Consider the following 16,850-nt stretch of genomic DNA (forward strand, 5'->3'; position numbering starts at 1 on the left):
CTTTTTTTTTTTTTTTTTTTTTTCCCTTTTCTTGTTTCTTTTTTTACTACCCCTGGTATGGGGTTTGTTGAGGGTTGGTTGTTATTTAAGGTGCTTGGGTTGCATATATCCACACATACATACAGATATATATACATTTTCATCTTTAGATGGATCTGGGGAGGGGACTTGAGGTAGAGAGGGATGGGTAGAGACACCACACCCAAGGAGGGAGCCGCCGGGGGAGCAGAATAGATGTCATGGAATTATTGAAGGTATATGTGGATTGTGATATTGGTAGGATTTTCAAAGCATAAATCTGTTGCAGTGAGCTGGAAGGGGTTACCGAGTTGAATTCTCAGACCGCAGTTCCAAGCACAATTATTCAGAAATCCGTCAGAATCTAACAATAATGACAACTCACCTCCCCTGATATATATCTTTGTGTTGGGTATCGAAGTCTACTCGGCAGCAAGCAAGAATTGTTTGCCGTTCTATATAAGTATACAAAGTGTGGATGTAAGATTCGACCAACTGGGAATCCTACAACTAGATATATCCCTGAACCTACCACAGAGCAACAGCGAAGGACCCTGATCTTTCCGATCTCTAGCTCTGGTTCTACGTTCGTTGGCGAGGTTAGATTCTGTGTGGCAATGAAGAAGAAGATGATGATGATGATGTAATACAAGGCATGCTCTTCAGGGCATGAGTGAGAGTTTTGTGATTGAGTGAGGATATCAGGGCTTACGGTTAACATCATACTCCATGAACACCCGATTTAGATTTACATTCAGATGGGGTAGTGATCTTCGCCCCTTCCTACTGCAGTATACCCATAACTCCCAAGACACAGCATACAAGGACAAGTGAGGATGATAGAGAATACGGGGAGGGGCTGGCTTCGAAAACATGGTATCTTAAAGTGGAAATAATTACAAGCCCCGAATCTGCTCGCTATTCTTGTTCTTTCCTGGCCATGCTATACACGTCAATTCCAGAGCTGCAGATCGCCATCTATAGGCACAAAAAAAAAAAAAAAATCCAGGATTTTGAATGCGAGGCGTAAGGGAAGGAAGAGGAAGATACAGACGGAGAGAGAAATCACTTCCCCTCCGCCCGCTCCACCAACCGATCCTCCAGCCCCATGGGCTCCCACACCTCCTTGGCCTTCTTGTTCTGCACCCAGACCACATCGCCCTGCACGAACGCGACCACGCCGCCTTTGCCCGTGGCGCTGGCCGTGATCCGGAACAGCGGCTGGCCGTTCTGCGGGTGCGCCTCGCGGAGCGGGAGCATGATGAGCCCCTGTTCCATGCACCATCCTTCCAGGATATCCTTGAAGGCGACCTCTTCGATGATCTTGGGTTTGAGTCGGGGCGCGGGGGTGGTGGTGGTTGTGGGTTTTGTGGGTTGTGTGGTGGTTGTGGGGGGTTGGTCGTGGGTGGTCTTCTTTGGTTCGGCCGTGGTCGCTGGAGGCGGGAGTTCGGCGGCGGCACGATCGCCCAGCTGCGAGGCGAGGTCCATGGTCTGCAGGGCCTTGTTCCACTCCTCGTCGACGATGGTCAGTTCGTTGAGGGACGCGGGGATCTGCGTGCGCCACCAGGTGAACCACTCGGCGACCTCCTCGTAGTTGGGGTCGTTGGTGAGCCAGATGTAGAGGATCTGGTGGAATTTGGGGAAGAACTCGGACGTGAGGAGGAGGGCCATGACGTTGGGCGGGAAGAAGGGTTGCCACTGGAGGACATGCTCCAAAGCTGTGAGGTCCTGATCCTGCGGGTTGACCTGGAAGTCTTCGCGGAGGTGGCGCCCCAGGCGCGGGAGGAGGTGGTTGCGGAGGCACGAGTCGAACTCGGAACCCAGGGCGTCCCGCCAGAGCTCGATCCCGCTGATCAGGCCCTTGCCCAGGTCCCATGTGTCGAGCACGACCCGGAATTTACGCTTCGCGTCGGAGAGCAGGCCCGTCGCTTGACGGGGGTTAGTGTGCCGGTCGTCCAGGTATTGGAGCCACGTGAAGAGCCACCAAGGGAACCGGGAGGATGAGGATGCGTGGTGGTGTCGCCGGCTGCTGCTGCTGCTGCTTCGGGGTTTCCATTCCTTGAGTCCGCTGGTGAGCTTGGGCACGACGAGTTGGTCGAGTACGTTGGAGTAGATGAAGGGTGGGAGGAGTTCTTTCCAGGCGACGATGAGGGATGTTGCGGGGGCGGGTTCGTAGACGTCCCAGTCGTTGAGGAGGGCGGAGCGCACGCGCGGCAGCCAGAGGGTGTAGATCATGGTTTCGTAGGGGGAGGTGGATGAGCGTTGGGTGTGTTCGCCCCGGATGTCGCGAAGGAGTAAAGGCTGGAGACGGCGGAAGTTGGCTACAAGGAACGTGGGCTCCTTGAGAGGTTCCCATTCCTCCATGGCTTGCCGGAAGAGAGGGTGGATCACGGCCACTGCAGTCTCTGGTAATCGGTACTCGTCGATCTCGTTGCGGAATTTCATCTCTATCAACTCGAGTTTGTCGGTCAATTCGTCGAACTTGGCTCGAGTTTCCTCCTTCTCGGAGACCTCCAGTGCTCCGATAGCCGCAACCAACTCGGTGAGCTGATCTGCCTTGAGCTGGTTTGTGTCCAACTGCTCCACAATCTGAGTTTCCTCCATTTCGATGTATTTCTTCCTCTCCGTCAGCCCTTTCCACTCGTCCGCGAAGGCCTCAAGGTCGTTGCGTGCCCGTTGTGCAATCTTCCAGGCCTCTCCCTCGCCTTGATTGACGAACGCCTGCGGAGTCATCAGACCCGCGGTCGAGGTGATCACTCGCTGCTCCTTCCCAGTCGCATCGATCAATGACTTCAGCACACTAGGAACCTCCAGCCCCTCCATATCCTGCTCGATTTCGCGTGCGGTCCGGAATTTGGGCTTTGCTCGAGGGACTGGGGTACTCGTTCCACTGCGGCCATCGCGTTTCCGCTCCTCTTTCTTCTTCCTTTGCCTCCTCTTGCGTTCTTCATCTGAGCTCTCCTCAACGGTTTCACCGCGCAGTGTTGCCGCCCGTTTTTCCTCCTCTCGAGCTTGTTTGGTCTTCTCGCGGACCGCACCCAGACCCGCGCCCATGGGGCGAGCCTGCGCCTCGATCGGATTGATGATACCCTGTCCCGAGGAACCTAGACCTTGCCCCTCCTTGTAGCCCATCTTAGCCATCATGCGCGCGGCGAAGGAGTTACCACCCGCCGTGCCGTTGCCTCCATTGTTGCTTCCACCTTTCGTCGCAGCCTGCGCCGTGTTGTTCCAGGGGTTGCGACGCCCACTACCTAGCCCGCCATGTGCAGGAGGTGATTCGGAGCGAGACGCTGCTCGGTTAAAGCCGCGAAAGCCCATGGTAGGGCGGTAGTTCTCTTCTTCGTCGGAGCTCATGTCGGCAACTTTGCGTTTTTGGCCGGCAACGGGCGAAGATTCGGAGGAAGACATGACCGGGACCTGGAAGGAGTCGGGTGCAGAATGTAGACTGGATCTACCCTGAGCTTGCGACCAAACCAATAAGGGTCGCAGTCATCACCGACGGGGAAATGGGAAAGAGACGCGATGAAAGGCGACCTCTCGGCCAAGGTATGGATGGGACTGGAAGCAAGTGCCGGACCACTCCAGAATTGGTGGATCCCAAATCGGGCCAGGTCGGGGCGGGGAAATGCCTCCTCCGAAAGCAACAATGACGTTAGGAACTTCTCCTTCTCTTCTCTTCTCTTCTTCTTTCTTCAACTGTTGTTCATTCCTCACTTCTCCTCTCAACTCATCTGTCTAATTCACAATCAATCATGGCTGCTTCTCTCGTCCGCAACACTGCCCGCTCTGCCCTCCGCAACGGAGCTTCGGCTACCAGAGCTGCCGGCAGCTTGACCTTTGCCCGCGGCAAGGCTACTTTGCCTGACTTGGCTTGTAAGGACTCCTTGGCCCTCGAATATCCGAACTCAGTGCAAGTTTGAAGCTTTTTCGCTTCACTATTCTGAGGACAAAACCCAGCATGCGACGAAACTGACCCTCGACAGACGACTACGGTGCTCTGGAGCCCTCCATCTCCGGCAAGATCATGGAGCTCCACCACAAGAACCACCACCAGACCTACGTCAACAGCTACAACACCGCCATTGAGCAGCTCCAGGAGGCTCAGCACAAGGGCGATATCGCCGCTCAGATCGCCCTGAAGCCCTTGATCAACTTCCACGGTGGTGGTCACATCAACCACACCCTCTTCTGGGAGAACCTGGCTCCCAAGAGCGCTGGTGGTGGTGAGCCCCCTGCTGGTGCTCTGTCCAAGGCCATTGACGAGAGCTTCGGCAGCTTGGACGAGTTCAAGACCAAGATGAACGGCGCTCTCGCCGGTATCCAGGGCAGCGGCTGGGCCTGGCTCGTCAAGGACAAGCAGACTGGCAACATCGGCATCAAGACCTATGCTGTAAGTATACATCTGCTGGATGCGATCAGTTAGTGGAGGAGACTGACTTGAGGACAGAACCAGGACGCCGTCGTCGGTCAGTTCCAGCCCCTGCTGGGTATTGATGCTTGGGAGCACGCCTACTAGTAAGTTTGTTCGGATCACTGAGGCTGAAGCACCTCGACTAATTCGTCCACAGCCTCCAATACCAGAACCGCAAGGCCGAGTACTTCGGGGCCATTTGGGACGTCATCAACTGGAAGGCCGTTGAGAAGCGCTTCTCGGCGTAAGTGTAATGCAAGTAGTGATTGTATTCTAGCGCGGCTTGATGAGCGTTCTCACGATCTGTTTTGTATAACGTAATCTGGATACTCGGGACTTGTCAGGCTGTTGAATCTACTGTCCTAATGCACGAAGTTATTCTGAATCTTCTGAGTAGTTGCTACATAATTCCATCGGCATACTAGCTAGCCATAGTGGCTTAAGAGGGTCCAGGCCCGGCAGTGGGCGGAAGGGAGCAGCGCCGCAGCTTCCGGGCTCCGGGCCCGATCCGTCGATTTTCTAATCTTATCGCATCGACAGCCCGCTTTTGTGTCATCTCAACCTTCCCCTGCATCTTTCTCCTCCTTTCCTTACCTCTTTCTCCTTCTTACTCCCTGTCAGTCACATTAGCAATGTCAGCCGAGAGCCCCGGCGAGAAGAAAAGTGGCTTCCGGGCCTTCTTTGCCCACGCCCTCCGGCCCAAGAAATCCCGCCAGGTTCTCCGCAAGGGCTTTAGCGCCTCAACGCCGGATCTACGAGGGGCAGCCGGCCTGCACCGACCCAGCACCACGAGCGAAGATGTGCCACCACTGCCTTCCCTCGCGCCATTGGAGGCCCATCGGCTGAAATACCGGGAGCTCAACGCCAACAAAGACTCTCAGCTCGGTGAAAACCGCGACCATACCGCCATCCTCCACACAATCGGCGACCAGGACTTCAACCGCTACGATCCCTATGGCCTCGAAGGCGAATATGACAACCGGCCCCCCGGCGAGCCGTACATCGCCAGTCTACCCTCACAGCTCTGGATACACCTCGCAACAAACTATCTCACCCCGGCCGACACGGCCAGCCTGGCCTTCTCCAGCAAAACCCTTCACCAACGCCTCGAACCGCTGGACCCGTTCCACGCCCTCTCCCTCCCCTCCAACCACACCCAGCGCATCAACTTCCTGACCACCCAAGACCGCCACCTCCCCGATCACCTCCTTTGCATCCCCTGCGCCCGCTTCCACCGTCGCACGCACCCGGGCCACGAGAAGCTCCAACCCGCCGACACCCTGAACCCACTCTTCAACTGCCCGGAAGCGCGCAACCCGCTCAACCCGCCGCCGCGGCACCGCATCACCCACAACCGCACCCTGCCCTACACCTTCGTACAGCTCGCGATGCGGGCGCACCGCTTCGGCCCGGTGTACGGCATCCCGTTCGCAGCGCTGTCGCGGCGCTGGCGCCGCACGGAGTGGTCGCACCAGACGCGGTTCCAGGTCCACAACAACCACCTCCTGATGCGGGTGACATCCACCCGGTTCGCGGACCCGGGGCTGCCGCCGTCCACCGTGCGGCTCCTGCTCTACTCGCGCGAGGACTACGTGCCCTACTTCTCCGTCTGCGCCCACTGGCGCGACGGCAACCTGATGGCCGCCTGCAAGTGCGCGCTCTCGCACATCCCCGTGCCGCGCGAGACGACCGCCCTGCAAGGGCTCGAGCACCGCGCCAAGGACCTCATGCACCGCCGCGTCTACAACCCCAACGCCCTCACCACCCTCTGCGGCAAGTGCCGCCCCATGCGCCGCTGCCCCGAGTGTCCCTCCGAGTACCTCATCGAGGTCAAGCTGACCGAGGACCGGTCCGACGGCGCCCACAACCTGCGGTTCCGGCATGCCATCGTCGTCACCCGCTGGTGTGATCTGGGCGATGGCACGGCGCCCTCGCGGTCCCGCGAGTGGGCCGCGTGCTGCGGGGTCGATGGGTCCGCCGGGGATCAGGGGAAGACTCATCAGAGTCCAGGGAGGATTCTGGCCGAGGGCCCGGCAGGGGAAGGCGCTGTTGGCGGTGATGGGGACAGCCTTGCCGATAGTAATGGCAATGAGGGCAGCAGCAGCAGCAGTGGCAGTGGCAGAGTCTACGACTCCTTCAAGGAGATAGGCAAGCGGTCCATCTCCGGCACCTTCGAGAGTATGATCACCGACGATACCCTTCCGGGCCAGCGGGTCATCTCGATGAACCCGTCCGGCAAGAAGTTGGGCGAGGAGGGGAATTCCTGGTATTGAATCCTCTGTTTCGTCTCAATCAAACGGCCTCCCCTCCTGTGTGAGGGTTTGGGGTGGTTGGCGATGGTGGAACAGGCAGGGTGTTTTTGTGGGATTGGGTCTGGGATTGGGCGTCTGCGTCTCCGGGGTATGGAGTTAGTGTGATTGTTTGGTTGGTTTGGAGTATTTGCATTGTCCTTGCAAGGTTGCAACATACCTAGTTATAGACTGTTCTTCATCGGGGCGAAAATTTGATAGGCCCAGCCTTTACCATAGTTCATAGTGGATCCATGATGTCTGGTGGAATAGCCTAATCTAATTTACTAGGATCGCCCTCGCAGTAGTTAGATGCCATACTAATGCAGGGTCTCAGATCAATACAGGGGAAAGTATCTACACATACCTCGTATACAGCCCAACGGTCCAAATAGAGCTAACGAAACAGTATCAGTGTCATCAAGACGTCATACCTATTAGAATCTATCTAAAATAAAGCTAAACAATGACATGGAATATGTATAGATCAAGGGGAGGAATGGTGGTGGTCATCATCAAGTCCCAAGGGGAAAAAAAAACAAAATTGTGATATACCAGCCATGTTGTGTGATGTGTGTCGGCCAAAGATGCCGGTATGGAAGATCGGGTATCCCCAGCGCAAAGTAGAAACCTCCCGCCATCAAGAGAGAAAGAAAAAATATTCTGAGGTGACCTCCCACCTCCCATTTTCCTCTTTAAACCCAGAACCCAGTGTAAGCCCGTAAACCCCGGAGATAACATCAAAACCAAAGATGAAAGAAAAGGAAAAAACCGCTGAAACGCAAATACACACCCAAAACGAATAATCACATATCATGGGACGGTTTGGTCTTTATCGGGAAAATCGTGTGCTCAACCAAGGTTTATTTAGTGTTTGAGGGCTTGTTGTTCTTTTTGCTCAGATTCTTCTTCGCCTTCGTCTTCGTCGTTCTCTTCGTTCGTATCAAGCCACCCGCGGGACATCTCGACCGCCTTGGTCCATTGTCGGTACATCTTCCGGCTGTGGGCGGGGGTGACGTGGGGCACGAATGTGGTGCGGTTGGCACGGTCCATGTCCTTCAGTTCGCTGAAGTCCTTCCAGACGTCGATGGCGAAGCCGGCGGCGATGGCGGCGCCCAGCGCCGTGGTTTCGTGCATTGCCGGTCGTTCGATGGGGATTTGGATAATATCGGCTTGGGTCTGGGGTAAAAAGACATGTCAGTGATCTAGTCTCGCGGGATAGAGAAGGCAAAGGATGCAACATACCTGCATGCAAATGTCGGAATTACTCATACCACCATCAACGGCCAACTCCGTCAATTTGTGTCCGCTGTCCAGCTCCATGGCATCCAAGATCGCCTTCGTTTGGAAACACGCGGCCTCCATGGTCGCGCGGGCAATGTGTCCACGTTGAGTGTGCTGGGTGATACCAACTGGGGGACAGTTAGTACCGTGACGTCATAATCATATCTAGGAAAAGTTGAACTTACAGATGGTACCCTTGGCATCGTCAATCCAGTAGGGAGCAAACAGACCACTGAAAGCGGTAACGAACACGCATCCACCGCTGTCAGGCACACTCGCTGCGACCTCGCTCACTTTGCGCGAGTCACGGAAGAAGCCCATGTTGTTCATCAGGAAGGAGATACCACTTCCGGCGACAGCGACACTACCTTCCAAAGCGTAGACCGGTTTCCGGTTCTTGCCCAGTTGGAAGCCCACGGTGGCCAGCAAGCCGTGTTTCGAAATGACAGGCTTCTCTCCGACATTGTAAAGAAGGAAACATCCAGTACCATAAGTGTTCTTGGCCGAGCCTGGAGTGAACGCACAGTGACCGACCAGGGCGGAAGATTGATCACCCAGACAGCTGGTGATGGGAACGCCGTCCAGCGGCCCCGACCGGACCCACCCGAACCCTTCGGGGTCGGACGAGGGGATAATCTTGGGGAGGCGGATCTTATTCCGATCCAGCTCGAAGAACTCCAGCAGGCGATCGTCATAATCGAGGGTCTCGAGGTTCATGAACATGGTTCGCGAGGCATTGGAGACGTCGGTCACTAAGCGGCCGCCTTCCGGACCACCGTTCAGATTATACAAGAGCCATGTGTCAACCGTACCGAATGCAAGGCGGCCCTCATCGTAGGCCTTCTTAACTTCGGGAAGGTTGCGGAGCATCCACATCAACGTTACGGAAGAGGGGTAAGTGGAGAGCGGAAGACCGCAAATCTTCGACAAGTCCTCGGCACCCTTCTTGGCCTTGAGTTCTCGCACCAAGCCAGTGGTGCGGGTATCCGGCCAGGCAATCGCGTTGTGTAGTGGCTCACCGGTCTCCCAGTCCCAGCAAAGTGCCGTCTCACGTTGACTGGTGATGCCGATCGCCTCGATTTCGTCCCGGGAGTGGCCCAGGGCGAGGAAAGTCTTCATTGCTTCTTCGATACAGGTGTAGACCGAATCGACGAGTTCGAAAGGATCTTGTTCGTGCCATCTGTAGGGTGAAATGGATCCGTTAGTCCGGCGGGGAACAGCGACATGAAGCGATACAAGTATCTAGTGCAGTACTCACCCTGAGCGCTCGTGGATTTGACGGAATTCCATCTGATACTTGGCCACGGGGACACCCGTGCAGTCGAAAATGATAAAGCGGGAACTCGTAGTACCCTGGTCGATAGCACCGATAAAGCGGTCCTTGAGGTTATCGCCGCGACGCTGCTCGTTCTGCAACAGAGAGCGATTGCCATCATGCGACTGGTGAGTGTGAAGGTCGGCATAATTCTGCTGGCGTTCTTGTTGTTCCTCGACCAGTGCGTCGAGGTCTGACATATCAAAGGGGTTCCTCATCTTGGATTTGCGGGCTTTGGTTGGTGGTGGTGGTTGTGGTGCAGACGATGCTGGTTTAGGCACGTCTCTAGTAATAGGAGTAGTGGTGATGGTGGCGGTGGCAGTCACGGTAGGGGATTGATGAGAATGAGGAGAGGAACGATGAGGCGGAGGCAAAGGATTGGTGGTAAATGATTGCCCGTCAGGTTTCCGATGGAAGTAGGAGAAAAGTGACCAGGTAGGCAAAGCCTGGAGAAGGGAGGAAGTGATTGGAGAAATGGTGGCGGTATTGAAAGTAGAATCGAGGGGAAAACAGGATTACGTCCCTAGTCCGCTTCTTAAGACAGACGAGGGGGAAAGGCCCAGTGGAGCTGGGCGGGGGGGAGGGGGGGAGGGTGGTGGTGGTGAGAAAGCGTTAGGGCTGGAACTACGACAAGAAAGAACAGCCGGACTGTCCAGCAAGTGGCGGCTGTTGTACGGGTGAATTGCGCAGCGTGAGAGTGAGGGTGAGAGTGAGAGTGACCGCGGTGGACGGATAGGTGACGTAGAAGTGATTTAGGGTGAAATCAGGTGGGGAACCCGGAGCACAGGATCTGGAGAAGCAAAGGGAAAAAAAATTGGAGGGAGAAGCAGCTGCGCAACCTGAGAGGAAGAGAGACTTGGTTGGGTTCGGGGAGAGACGGGGAAAGAGGGGTATGATATCACTCGTTATGGAGGAAGAAAGCTGAGAAAACTGGGTGTGTTTTATAGGGGGGGTACGTAGTGGCAAGGCGGATTCCTATCAAGTACGTATGATGAGTAATGAGTAAGAGTTGAATACTCCGTATTGTAGTCAAGTTGTTCAGCGAAGAGAGGAGAGTGAAAATGAACAGGAAGAGAGGAGAGGGGGAAATAAATCTGGTCCAGAGACAGGAGCTGGAGAAGACTCTCTCTTTATCCAAGTAGGTGGAACCTTTTCAATTGTTGTTAAATCAATTTCTTGAAATTTTTTATTTTCCTCAAAATTTCCTAAATAAAACAATAATTCAATTAAGTACATAGATAGTGGTAGGTAACGTTAATAGTGGTAGTGGTGGTGGTGGTGGTGGTGGTGGCAGTAGTAGTAGTCGTAACAGCAGCAAGTAGTTTCCCCCCTGGCTGCTCTAGACTATCTACCGACTGCTGCACTGCTCTCTGTACAGACTCCAGAGATCCTGTCTGCTGCATCCCGTTGGGAGCTTGTTCCGGGGAATCTTCCTAGAGTCCTCGGCCCATCGAGTCTTGTCCGGAGTCGGGAAGGAAGGTAAAGGCAGGCAGAAAGAGTCTGTTCCAGAGTCTAGTCCCGCGAGGACTCAGTCAGAACTTCGCTGGAGAGCAGATACTAGACCCCAAACTGGCAATCTGCTGAATCCCCGTTCGTTCCATCCATGGCGGAGAAGTGGGGGCGTGGGGGAGACGAGGGCAATCCCTTCCTTCCAACTCTCTTCCTAAGTTCCTTCTGGCCCTTCATCTTTTTTTTTTCTTTTTTTTTTCTGATCAGACGACCATCTGTCCGTCGTCAGCATTGACATCCGCCCCTCTTTCCATCGAAAAAGGGTCGAACAAACTGTGCTTCTCTTGCCCCCGGCTTTCCTCCCTCCCCCCTTACACCCCCCCATGGCAAAATGTTCCCCAGGTGCTGTGTGTGAAATCGGGAAGGTTTACCCCTGTTCATTCTTATCGCCAGTATATCAAGTTTAACCAGGTAGACGGTACGTATCTTCTGTCTAGACCGTTGTTAACCTGAATTCACTGGCAGCCTAAACTACTGTAGCGTCACGGCTTGTCACAGTTCCGTTCAATCCGGTTTCCTTCAAATTGAGATGACTTGAAATACGTCTGTTTAGTGCTGAGTTGTTAAAGCCTCTGCATATACTAAGTATTTACCGACGGGTAGCCCGTATAACTTCCTTTCCCCCATCGGCAAGATATCCGAGCTTCCCAGGCCGAGCTGGGACTTCCTCATTCTTGTTCTGGCGAGAGTAATAGCTGGACTACCGCATTGGGAGGCAAGCCCAGGAAAACAGAATCTCTAAGAATAGTCACCAGACTTCCACATGACATCCCAGAAGACCCATCAAAATTCCATGGTTATCTCTTCCCTCCACCCGCATAAATTAGCTGGCGTCTGTGCCTACCGTATCGGGGATTCCCTGTAAGAACCACTTGAAACTACTAACAATCCATCAATGATCGATTCTTCCATGGAAACAAGCAATTCGCAATGAGATGGGGGGATACGAATGCCACCAGTCACGACATTGATTGAGATGGACTAATTCTCGCGGAAAAATTGCAAGCGCAAGGACCAGGGCCTGGCGTTGAGGGATGGAAACGATCGGTCATCGAAGGATGAACCAGACTAGCCATGCATCGCGCATCCACATGCCTGCCTGACTTGACATCCAGATGTATGTATTACAAAGTGGTTGAGTATATACAGTAGTACATCTGTACTACTGAGATACTATGTAGATCTACGACTGGCATTCTTGAGGTCCAATTGTCACCCGCCGCACCCCTGAGCCCAGAGGAATGAGGATCCCTTGACTTTTACATCGAAGAAAGGTGATGGCTGGTTGTTTCTGTTTTTGATACTGGCCCTTGCGAGGCCGACCATTGAAGCACCACGGACTCGTTACGGTCCCACGGCGAAAGAAAGAGAGGCCCAAAGAGGGGCTCTGCGGGTGTGTCCCTCCGGGACTGCCGTGGAAGACCTTTGGTTTGACTAGATTCCTGTCGATCGAGCACATGACAATGTCCAATTTTCTCCTACTAGTCAAACTAGTCGATTTTCACGCACGCGTTGAACCAGACCCAGGTTCTAGACCGGGGTCCTTTCTACCCCTGGCTCAAATTTCTTATGATCACTTGAACGCCTCTAGGGTGAGGATTATCTCCGAATTTCTTGGGATTCTTTGGCTATTTCCATTTCCGACCAACACCAAGAATTGATAGTCCTGCGGACTGGCGCAGTATAAAGTAGCGCGACACTACCGGTACCTATCCTGCAATAGAAGTTCTCATGGGTTACCCGCATTGGATGAACGACTGAAGGAATGAATGAATACGCATTGAGAGGACAATCCGGCGTAGAGCTTGAAAGGCTCTGACTTTCGGCCCTGACTAGGGGCCTATCTACCGGTACATTTCCCCTGACTTGTGTTCTTTAGCGTGTCACTCTGGAGTCCACCTGGAGCCCACCTGTAGCCCATCCGGGCTGGATAACTACCTACACATGTAGATGAAGATGAGCTCGTTCGGCCTTCTGATTTACGGAGAAATTGTTGCCAGCCGGGAGTCGGTTCGGCGTGGCTTAAGGGGGCGGCTAGCTGTCTTGGGGGAAGCCACGGCCGCCACGGGATCGAATTGTCCCGACCACTGCTTGCCCTCCGGAGTCAAGATTTAGATTTCTTGATAAGCACTTAAGTCTTCAGGTTTCGTGTATGTGCGTGTTTTAAACTACATACTTGACTCCTTCAGTGTTTTATTGTTGATCCATGGGCTGTCACTCCGATCCCTTCCATGTGCCCATGTGCCCATGTGCCCATGTGCCCATCTTCTTGTCTGCCCTACAAGTTACAGTACACGCGGTGTTCTGCAGCAGTCCTTTCCTCATCCACAATGATGTATGCACATACTGTACTGTAGCTGGCTGGTTCCACGGGCCCAACCCAAAAACGGGCGGTGACGTCTTCGACCACATCTTTCACTGGCAACCACCCCAATTGATTGCACCCAACTCGATTCATGTAACAACCAGACACGACCTTGGGAAATAGAGAACTAACTGATTTGGCACCCTCATGAACGACACTGTCTCCATACAGGTCACGGCAATTGATCGGCCCTCTTGTCCCCTCCCATTCTATTCCCGAACAGGTATACGAACACCCGCCAGGGACCGTTGTGGCTCTCCGAAGGGAAGATCAACAGGTTCGAGACGGGAATGATAGCATTCCGACTCGGTATGACCTCAATCACTCGGATCATTCAATTAGTCAGGCCCTTTCCCCAAACGTGTGCCAAGCATAGGGTCTCCAATGATGCAAAGTGACTAGCCTATACTCATCGAACACAACCACAAGCATCAGTCTAATATGCTTGTGTGCATAGAGAAGACATGACCGACAGAGGTAGCTGCATCGACATATTTTGCCCTACACTATGATATCTGATCTATATGGATTTTCCCACAACAATACCTCACAATTCTTCAGCTTACTTTCGGAAGCACTACCACCAATCAGCATAATTAGTTTGTCCAAGTGCTACCACTCCATCTTCAACTCGTCACCGTGGTCATCTCTGTCGTCGAACCCTCCCATCGTAAACCTGTTTCATCCGGATTCGTCATTGGGGAGGGTCTGGATCTGCAGAAAAGCACCATGTGTAGAAACGACCTGATGAACTAATGTTGTTTGTACTCTGTACACAGACAGCATCAGCCTCTCTGCCCAGGATTATTCATGGCCACCGACGATCCTTTCTAGCCTCTGCGTAGAACCCTCCTCACCTGCAGGTAGTTACTCTAAATCCTCTGTTGGTGTTTGACAACGATTTCCTCGTTCCCATCGGCGCGCCGATAACGACATCCCGCCCGGCTAACCTTCCCTTTTGTTTCTCTTTCCATTCCCACCCTCCCCTTGTCAACGGAAACCCATGGACAACAACCACCACACCCCTCCCCAGCCCTCCGGACTCTTGGGATTCTTCACCCGCCATTCCACATCATCCTTTCCCAAGATCCCTTGCCGGTGGCGGTCACAATCGGTGGTTTCCCTTTCTTTGTGCTTCTGCGGGTTTAGGGCCCCACAACCCTTTTTCCGCCTTTAATTCTATTTATGCATATGTGTGATATCTTTGAGTATGTACCTATGCTGCGTGTGGCCGTCACCTGACGAGGTGCTTCTTATACTGCACTCATATACTCCGTATATGCTCGTACTTCGTACATGTTCTCTTTGAGCCCTCCCGCTTGGCATCTTCTGGTATTGAACCTTGAGGAGAAAGCTAGGGTCTCGGTTCTGGGTGTTTGCGTCTTCTGCTTCTTCTTTTTCTTCTTCTTGGGGTAAGCGGTGATTAGGCTTGGTTACATTGCTCCTGGTTCTCAGGGGGGATGAGGAGAAAGGATAAGTACTACGTACAGGACAGGGATCACTAACTGGGTAAACAATTTACTAATGCATACATACTGCACTGATCACGGGGAAGCTTAGCGGTCCTGAATTTCGAGACAAATGAGAAAAAAAAAACCAGCGTCTGCTGGGGGGCATCGTTGAACTTCGCATTGTAATCTACAAGAAAAACTCAACCAATATTCAGAGGACATTTCAAAACCAATACATCAGACCACATCCCCTTCCTGACAACATGCTTTCTCTCACACCCACACACACTCTCTTTCTGCTCAGAATACACGAAACAAGTCACAGGTCCCTTTGAAGGATTCATTTATACGACAGAAGAGCTATTTACTCGGCATCCTCGAGCTCGGCACGCTTGCGAGCCTCGGCCTCCTCCTTCTCCTTCTTCTGCAGGAAGATCAGGGCGTTGATCTTGTCCTTGATGGTGTGCTCGCCGGTGAGGGTCCCGGAGATCTGCTCACGGCCGACCAAGCTGGCGACGATGCTGGCACCGACGATGAAGGTCAGGACGAAGCGGTACATGCCGTACCAGGCGGGGGCGCGGCCGGCGGCGGCGGCGCGGGCGTCGTTGTAGTACAGGAAGGTGAAGGCGAGGAACTGCGAGATCAGGGCGTACTCAACGGGGAGGAGGAGAGTAGGCCAGGCGACGGCGGGGGCGACGATACCGGCGGCGTAGCGCTTGTAGCCGTACTTGCCGCCGTAGCCGGCCCACTCGAGACCCCAGTGGATGGCTCCGAGGAAGGAGAGGATCTGATGATTTCAATCTCGGCGTTAGCTCGACTCTTCTTTTCTGATATCGTTGTAGAGGCTGGGAAAGCGGGGCAGGGAAATTGGTGGGGATGGAGTGCGGGTGGAACTTACGACAGCACCGTAGCCAACCTGGACGGGCTCGAGCATGTGCAGAAGCAACTCGGCGGTCTGGCCAGAGAAGAGCATACCGTCACCGGCAACGGCAGCGGTCTTGATCTCCCAGGCCAGGTAGACGGTCTCGAGGGAGGTAGCAAGGTAGGGGATGACACCGGCCATTCCGAGGTAGAGAGCCTCCTTGGGGACGGCCTCCAGGCTGAAGGTGTCCTTGATCACTTTCTGTAGTCGAGCAATTGTTTCATGTCAGAGCGTTGGGACAAAAGTTCGACCCCGCGGGGGAGCTAGAATCGCATGCAATTGGGGGAGCTATGGGAAGCACGTACAGCCTCGGCCTTCATGCCGGCCATCATGTCGGTGTCCTCCTCACCGTCCTGCAATGCCCCGGGTCAGCAATTGAGCGACATCCGCGTCGGATTTTTTTTAGGTCACTCTCTCACCTTGTGGGAGGTGGAAGCATGGCGGATGAGAGCAGTGGTGACGGGCTTGCGAGCAGCCAGAGCGAGGCTGGGGGAAGTGGTCGGGCGAACGGGGAAGCGAGCGGAAGAGGTCAAGGGAGCCTTGAAGACATTGTTGGACAGGGCCGAGCGGGCGACCGAGGCGTTGGAGCTCTGGAGAGCTCTGAGCACAGAGCGAGCAGCAGTGGTTCTGTACAACATTGTCGTTTTCAAGACAGCTAATTTTTTTTTACCCGATGTCCGCGGTTAGCAAAAGTGGAGAGAAAGAGGCTGGAAAGCTCGGATAGAGCACTGCACCTGGAGGGGGGAGGTCACGCACCCAATTGAGCTGGAAGAAGAAGAGAAAAGAGGTGTTTGAGCGGAGAAGAGGGTATTCACCCGGAGTTCGGTCGAGTTGGACTCGTGAGAGTGGAGATGTATGGCCGGAGGGGGAGCAATTGAGCCTGGAGACCACGAATGAATGAGGTGATATTAGACTGAGGTGCGGTAACGTCGAAGCTCGGGTGTACCATAGACTCCAACCCCGCAGGTGTCATATTTATTGCCTCAGGCACAATTGGACCAGCGGACCACGAGGCTGACTCATTATCAGGGTTGCAACCCTAAGCTACTGGATCGGATTGAGCCAATGGCTGGGATGCTTCAGGCAAGCTGGTGGGCGGTAACTCACCGCGGCGTGGACGGGGCCGGACGGGAAAGAGCACCGACGTCACTTGCTGTGCCCGCGCGTCACTAAGGGTTCCAATTCCAGCGCAAGTCCCCTCTTGTCCCCCCCCCTATTATTGTTATTATTGTTGGTCCAGTTCATGCTTTCCCCAGGTACAGAGTGAAGTACACTCGTCTCTGACGA

At 54.1% G+C, this 16,850-nt stretch overlaps 5 protein-coding genes across 5 annotated transcripts; 2 read left to right on the plus strand and 3 right to left on the minus strand.

Annotated features, from left to right (window-relative positions):
• Positions 1-1,028: 1,028 nt before the first annotated feature.
• BO86DRAFT_386068 (putative G-patch domain protein (TFIP11)) lies at positions 1,029-3,564 on the minus strand. Its single transcript, XM_025671251.1, has one exon. It carries the CDS (start codon positions 3,424-3,426, stop codon positions 1,084-1,086), a length of 2,343 nt encoding a protein of 780 aa, XP_025531670.1. The 5' UTR covers positions 3,427-3,564; the 3' UTR covers positions 1,029-1,083.
• A 115-nt stretch (positions 3,565-3,679) lies between these two features.
• On the plus strand, positions 3,680-4,812 carry sod2 (superoxide dismutase sodB). Its single transcript, XM_025668739.1, has 4 exons — positions 3,680-3,891; positions 4,002-4,408; positions 4,466-4,533; positions 4,587-4,812. Exons 1-4 carry the CDS (start codon positions 3,771-3,773, stop codon positions 4,675-4,677), a joined length of 687 nt encoding a protein of 228 aa, XP_025531671.1. The 5' UTR covers positions 3,680-3,770; the 3' UTR covers positions 4,678-4,812.
• A 154-nt stretch (positions 4,813-4,966) lies between these two features.
• On the plus strand, positions 4,967-7,029 carry BO86DRAFT_386070 (uncharacterized protein). Its single transcript, XM_025671252.1, has one exon. It carries the CDS (start codon positions 5,062-5,064, stop codon positions 6,700-6,702), a length of 1,641 nt encoding a protein of 546 aa, XP_025531672.1. The 5' UTR covers positions 4,967-5,061; the 3' UTR covers positions 6,703-7,029.
• Positions 7,030-7,138: 109 nt separating this feature from the next.
• On the minus strand, positions 7,139-9,895 carry BO86DRAFT_406929 (glycerol kinase). Its single transcript, XM_025674223.1, has 4 exons — positions 9,260-9,895; positions 8,187-9,181; positions 7,963-8,129; positions 7,139-7,896 (listed from the first exon to the last, which is right to left on the minus strand). Exons 1-4 carry the CDS (start codon positions 9,532-9,534, stop codon positions 7,585-7,587), a joined length of 1,749 nt encoding a protein of 582 aa, XP_025531673.1. The 5' UTR covers positions 9,535-9,895; the 3' UTR covers positions 7,139-7,584.
• A 4,878-nt stretch (positions 9,896-14,773) lies between these two features.
• On the minus strand, positions 14,774-16,477 carry BO86DRAFT_354646 (DUF3429 domain-containing protein). Its single transcript, XM_025669587.1, has 5 exons — positions 16,320-16,477; positions 15,983-16,218; positions 15,869-15,916; positions 15,540-15,764; positions 14,774-15,428 (listed from the first exon to the last, which is right to left on the minus strand). The coding sequence occupies exons 2-5, from the start codon at positions 16,199-16,201 to the stop codon at positions 15,006-15,008; spliced, it is 915 nt and encodes a 304-aa protein (XP_025531674.1). The 5' UTR covers positions 16,202-16,218; positions 16,320-16,477; the 3' UTR covers positions 14,774-15,005.
• Positions 16,478-16,850: the final 373 nt, after the last annotated feature.

The sequence above is a fragment of the Aspergillus japonicus genome (assembly GCF_003184785.1).
Source record: "Aspergillus japonicus CBS 114.51 unplaced genomic scaffold BO86scaffold_5, whole genome shotgun sequence".
In the NCBI taxonomy this organism is placed as follows: Eukaryota; Fungi; Ascomycota; class Eurotiomycetes; order Eurotiales; family Aspergillaceae; genus Aspergillus; species Aspergillus japonicus.

Coding starts and splice junctions, on each gene's coding strand:
- BO86DRAFT_406929 (XM_025674223.1), bottom strand. CDS start 9,534: ATGAGGAACCCCTTTGATATGTCAGACCTCGACGCACTGGTCGAGGAA. Junction 9,182..9,259: donor CAAATCCACGAGCGCTCAGG/GTGAGTACTGCA, acceptor TTCACCCTACAG/ATGGCACGAACAAGATCCTT. Junction 8,130..8,186: donor CGATGCCAAGGGTACCATCT/GTAAGTTCAACT, acceptor ACTGTCCCCCAG/TTGGTATCACCCAGCACACT.
- BO86DRAFT_354646 (XM_025669587.1), bottom strand. CDS start 16,201: ATGTTGTACAGAACCACTGCTGCTCGCTCTGTGCTCAGAGCTCTCCAG. Junction 15,917..15,982: donor ATGCTTCCACCTCCCACAAG/GTGAGAGAGTGA, acceptor GGGGCATTGCAG/GACGGTGAGGAGGACACCGA. Junction 15,429..15,539: donor AGGTTGGCTACGGTGCTGTC/GTAAGTTCCACC, acceptor TGAAATCATCAG/ATCCTCTCCTTCCTCGGAGC.
- sod2 (XM_025668739.1), top strand. CDS start 3,771: ATGGCTGCTTCTCTCGTCCGCAACACTGCCCGCTCTGCCCTCCGCAAC. Junction 4,409..4,465: donor TCGGCATCAAGACCTATGCT/GTAAGTATACAT, acceptor ACTTGAGGACAG/AACCAGGACGCCGTCGTCGG. Junction 4,534..4,586: donor GCTTGGGAGCACGCCTACTA/GTAAGTTTGTTC, acceptor ATTCGTCCACAG/CCTCCAATACCAGAACCGCA.
- BO86DRAFT_386068 (XM_025671251.1), bottom strand. CDS start 3,426: ATGTCTTCCTCCGAATCTTCGCCCGTTGCCGGCCAAAAACGCAAAGTT.
- BO86DRAFT_386070 (XM_025671252.1), top strand. CDS start 5,062: ATGTCAGCCGAGAGCCCCGGCGAGAAGAAAAGTGGCTTCCGGGCCTTC.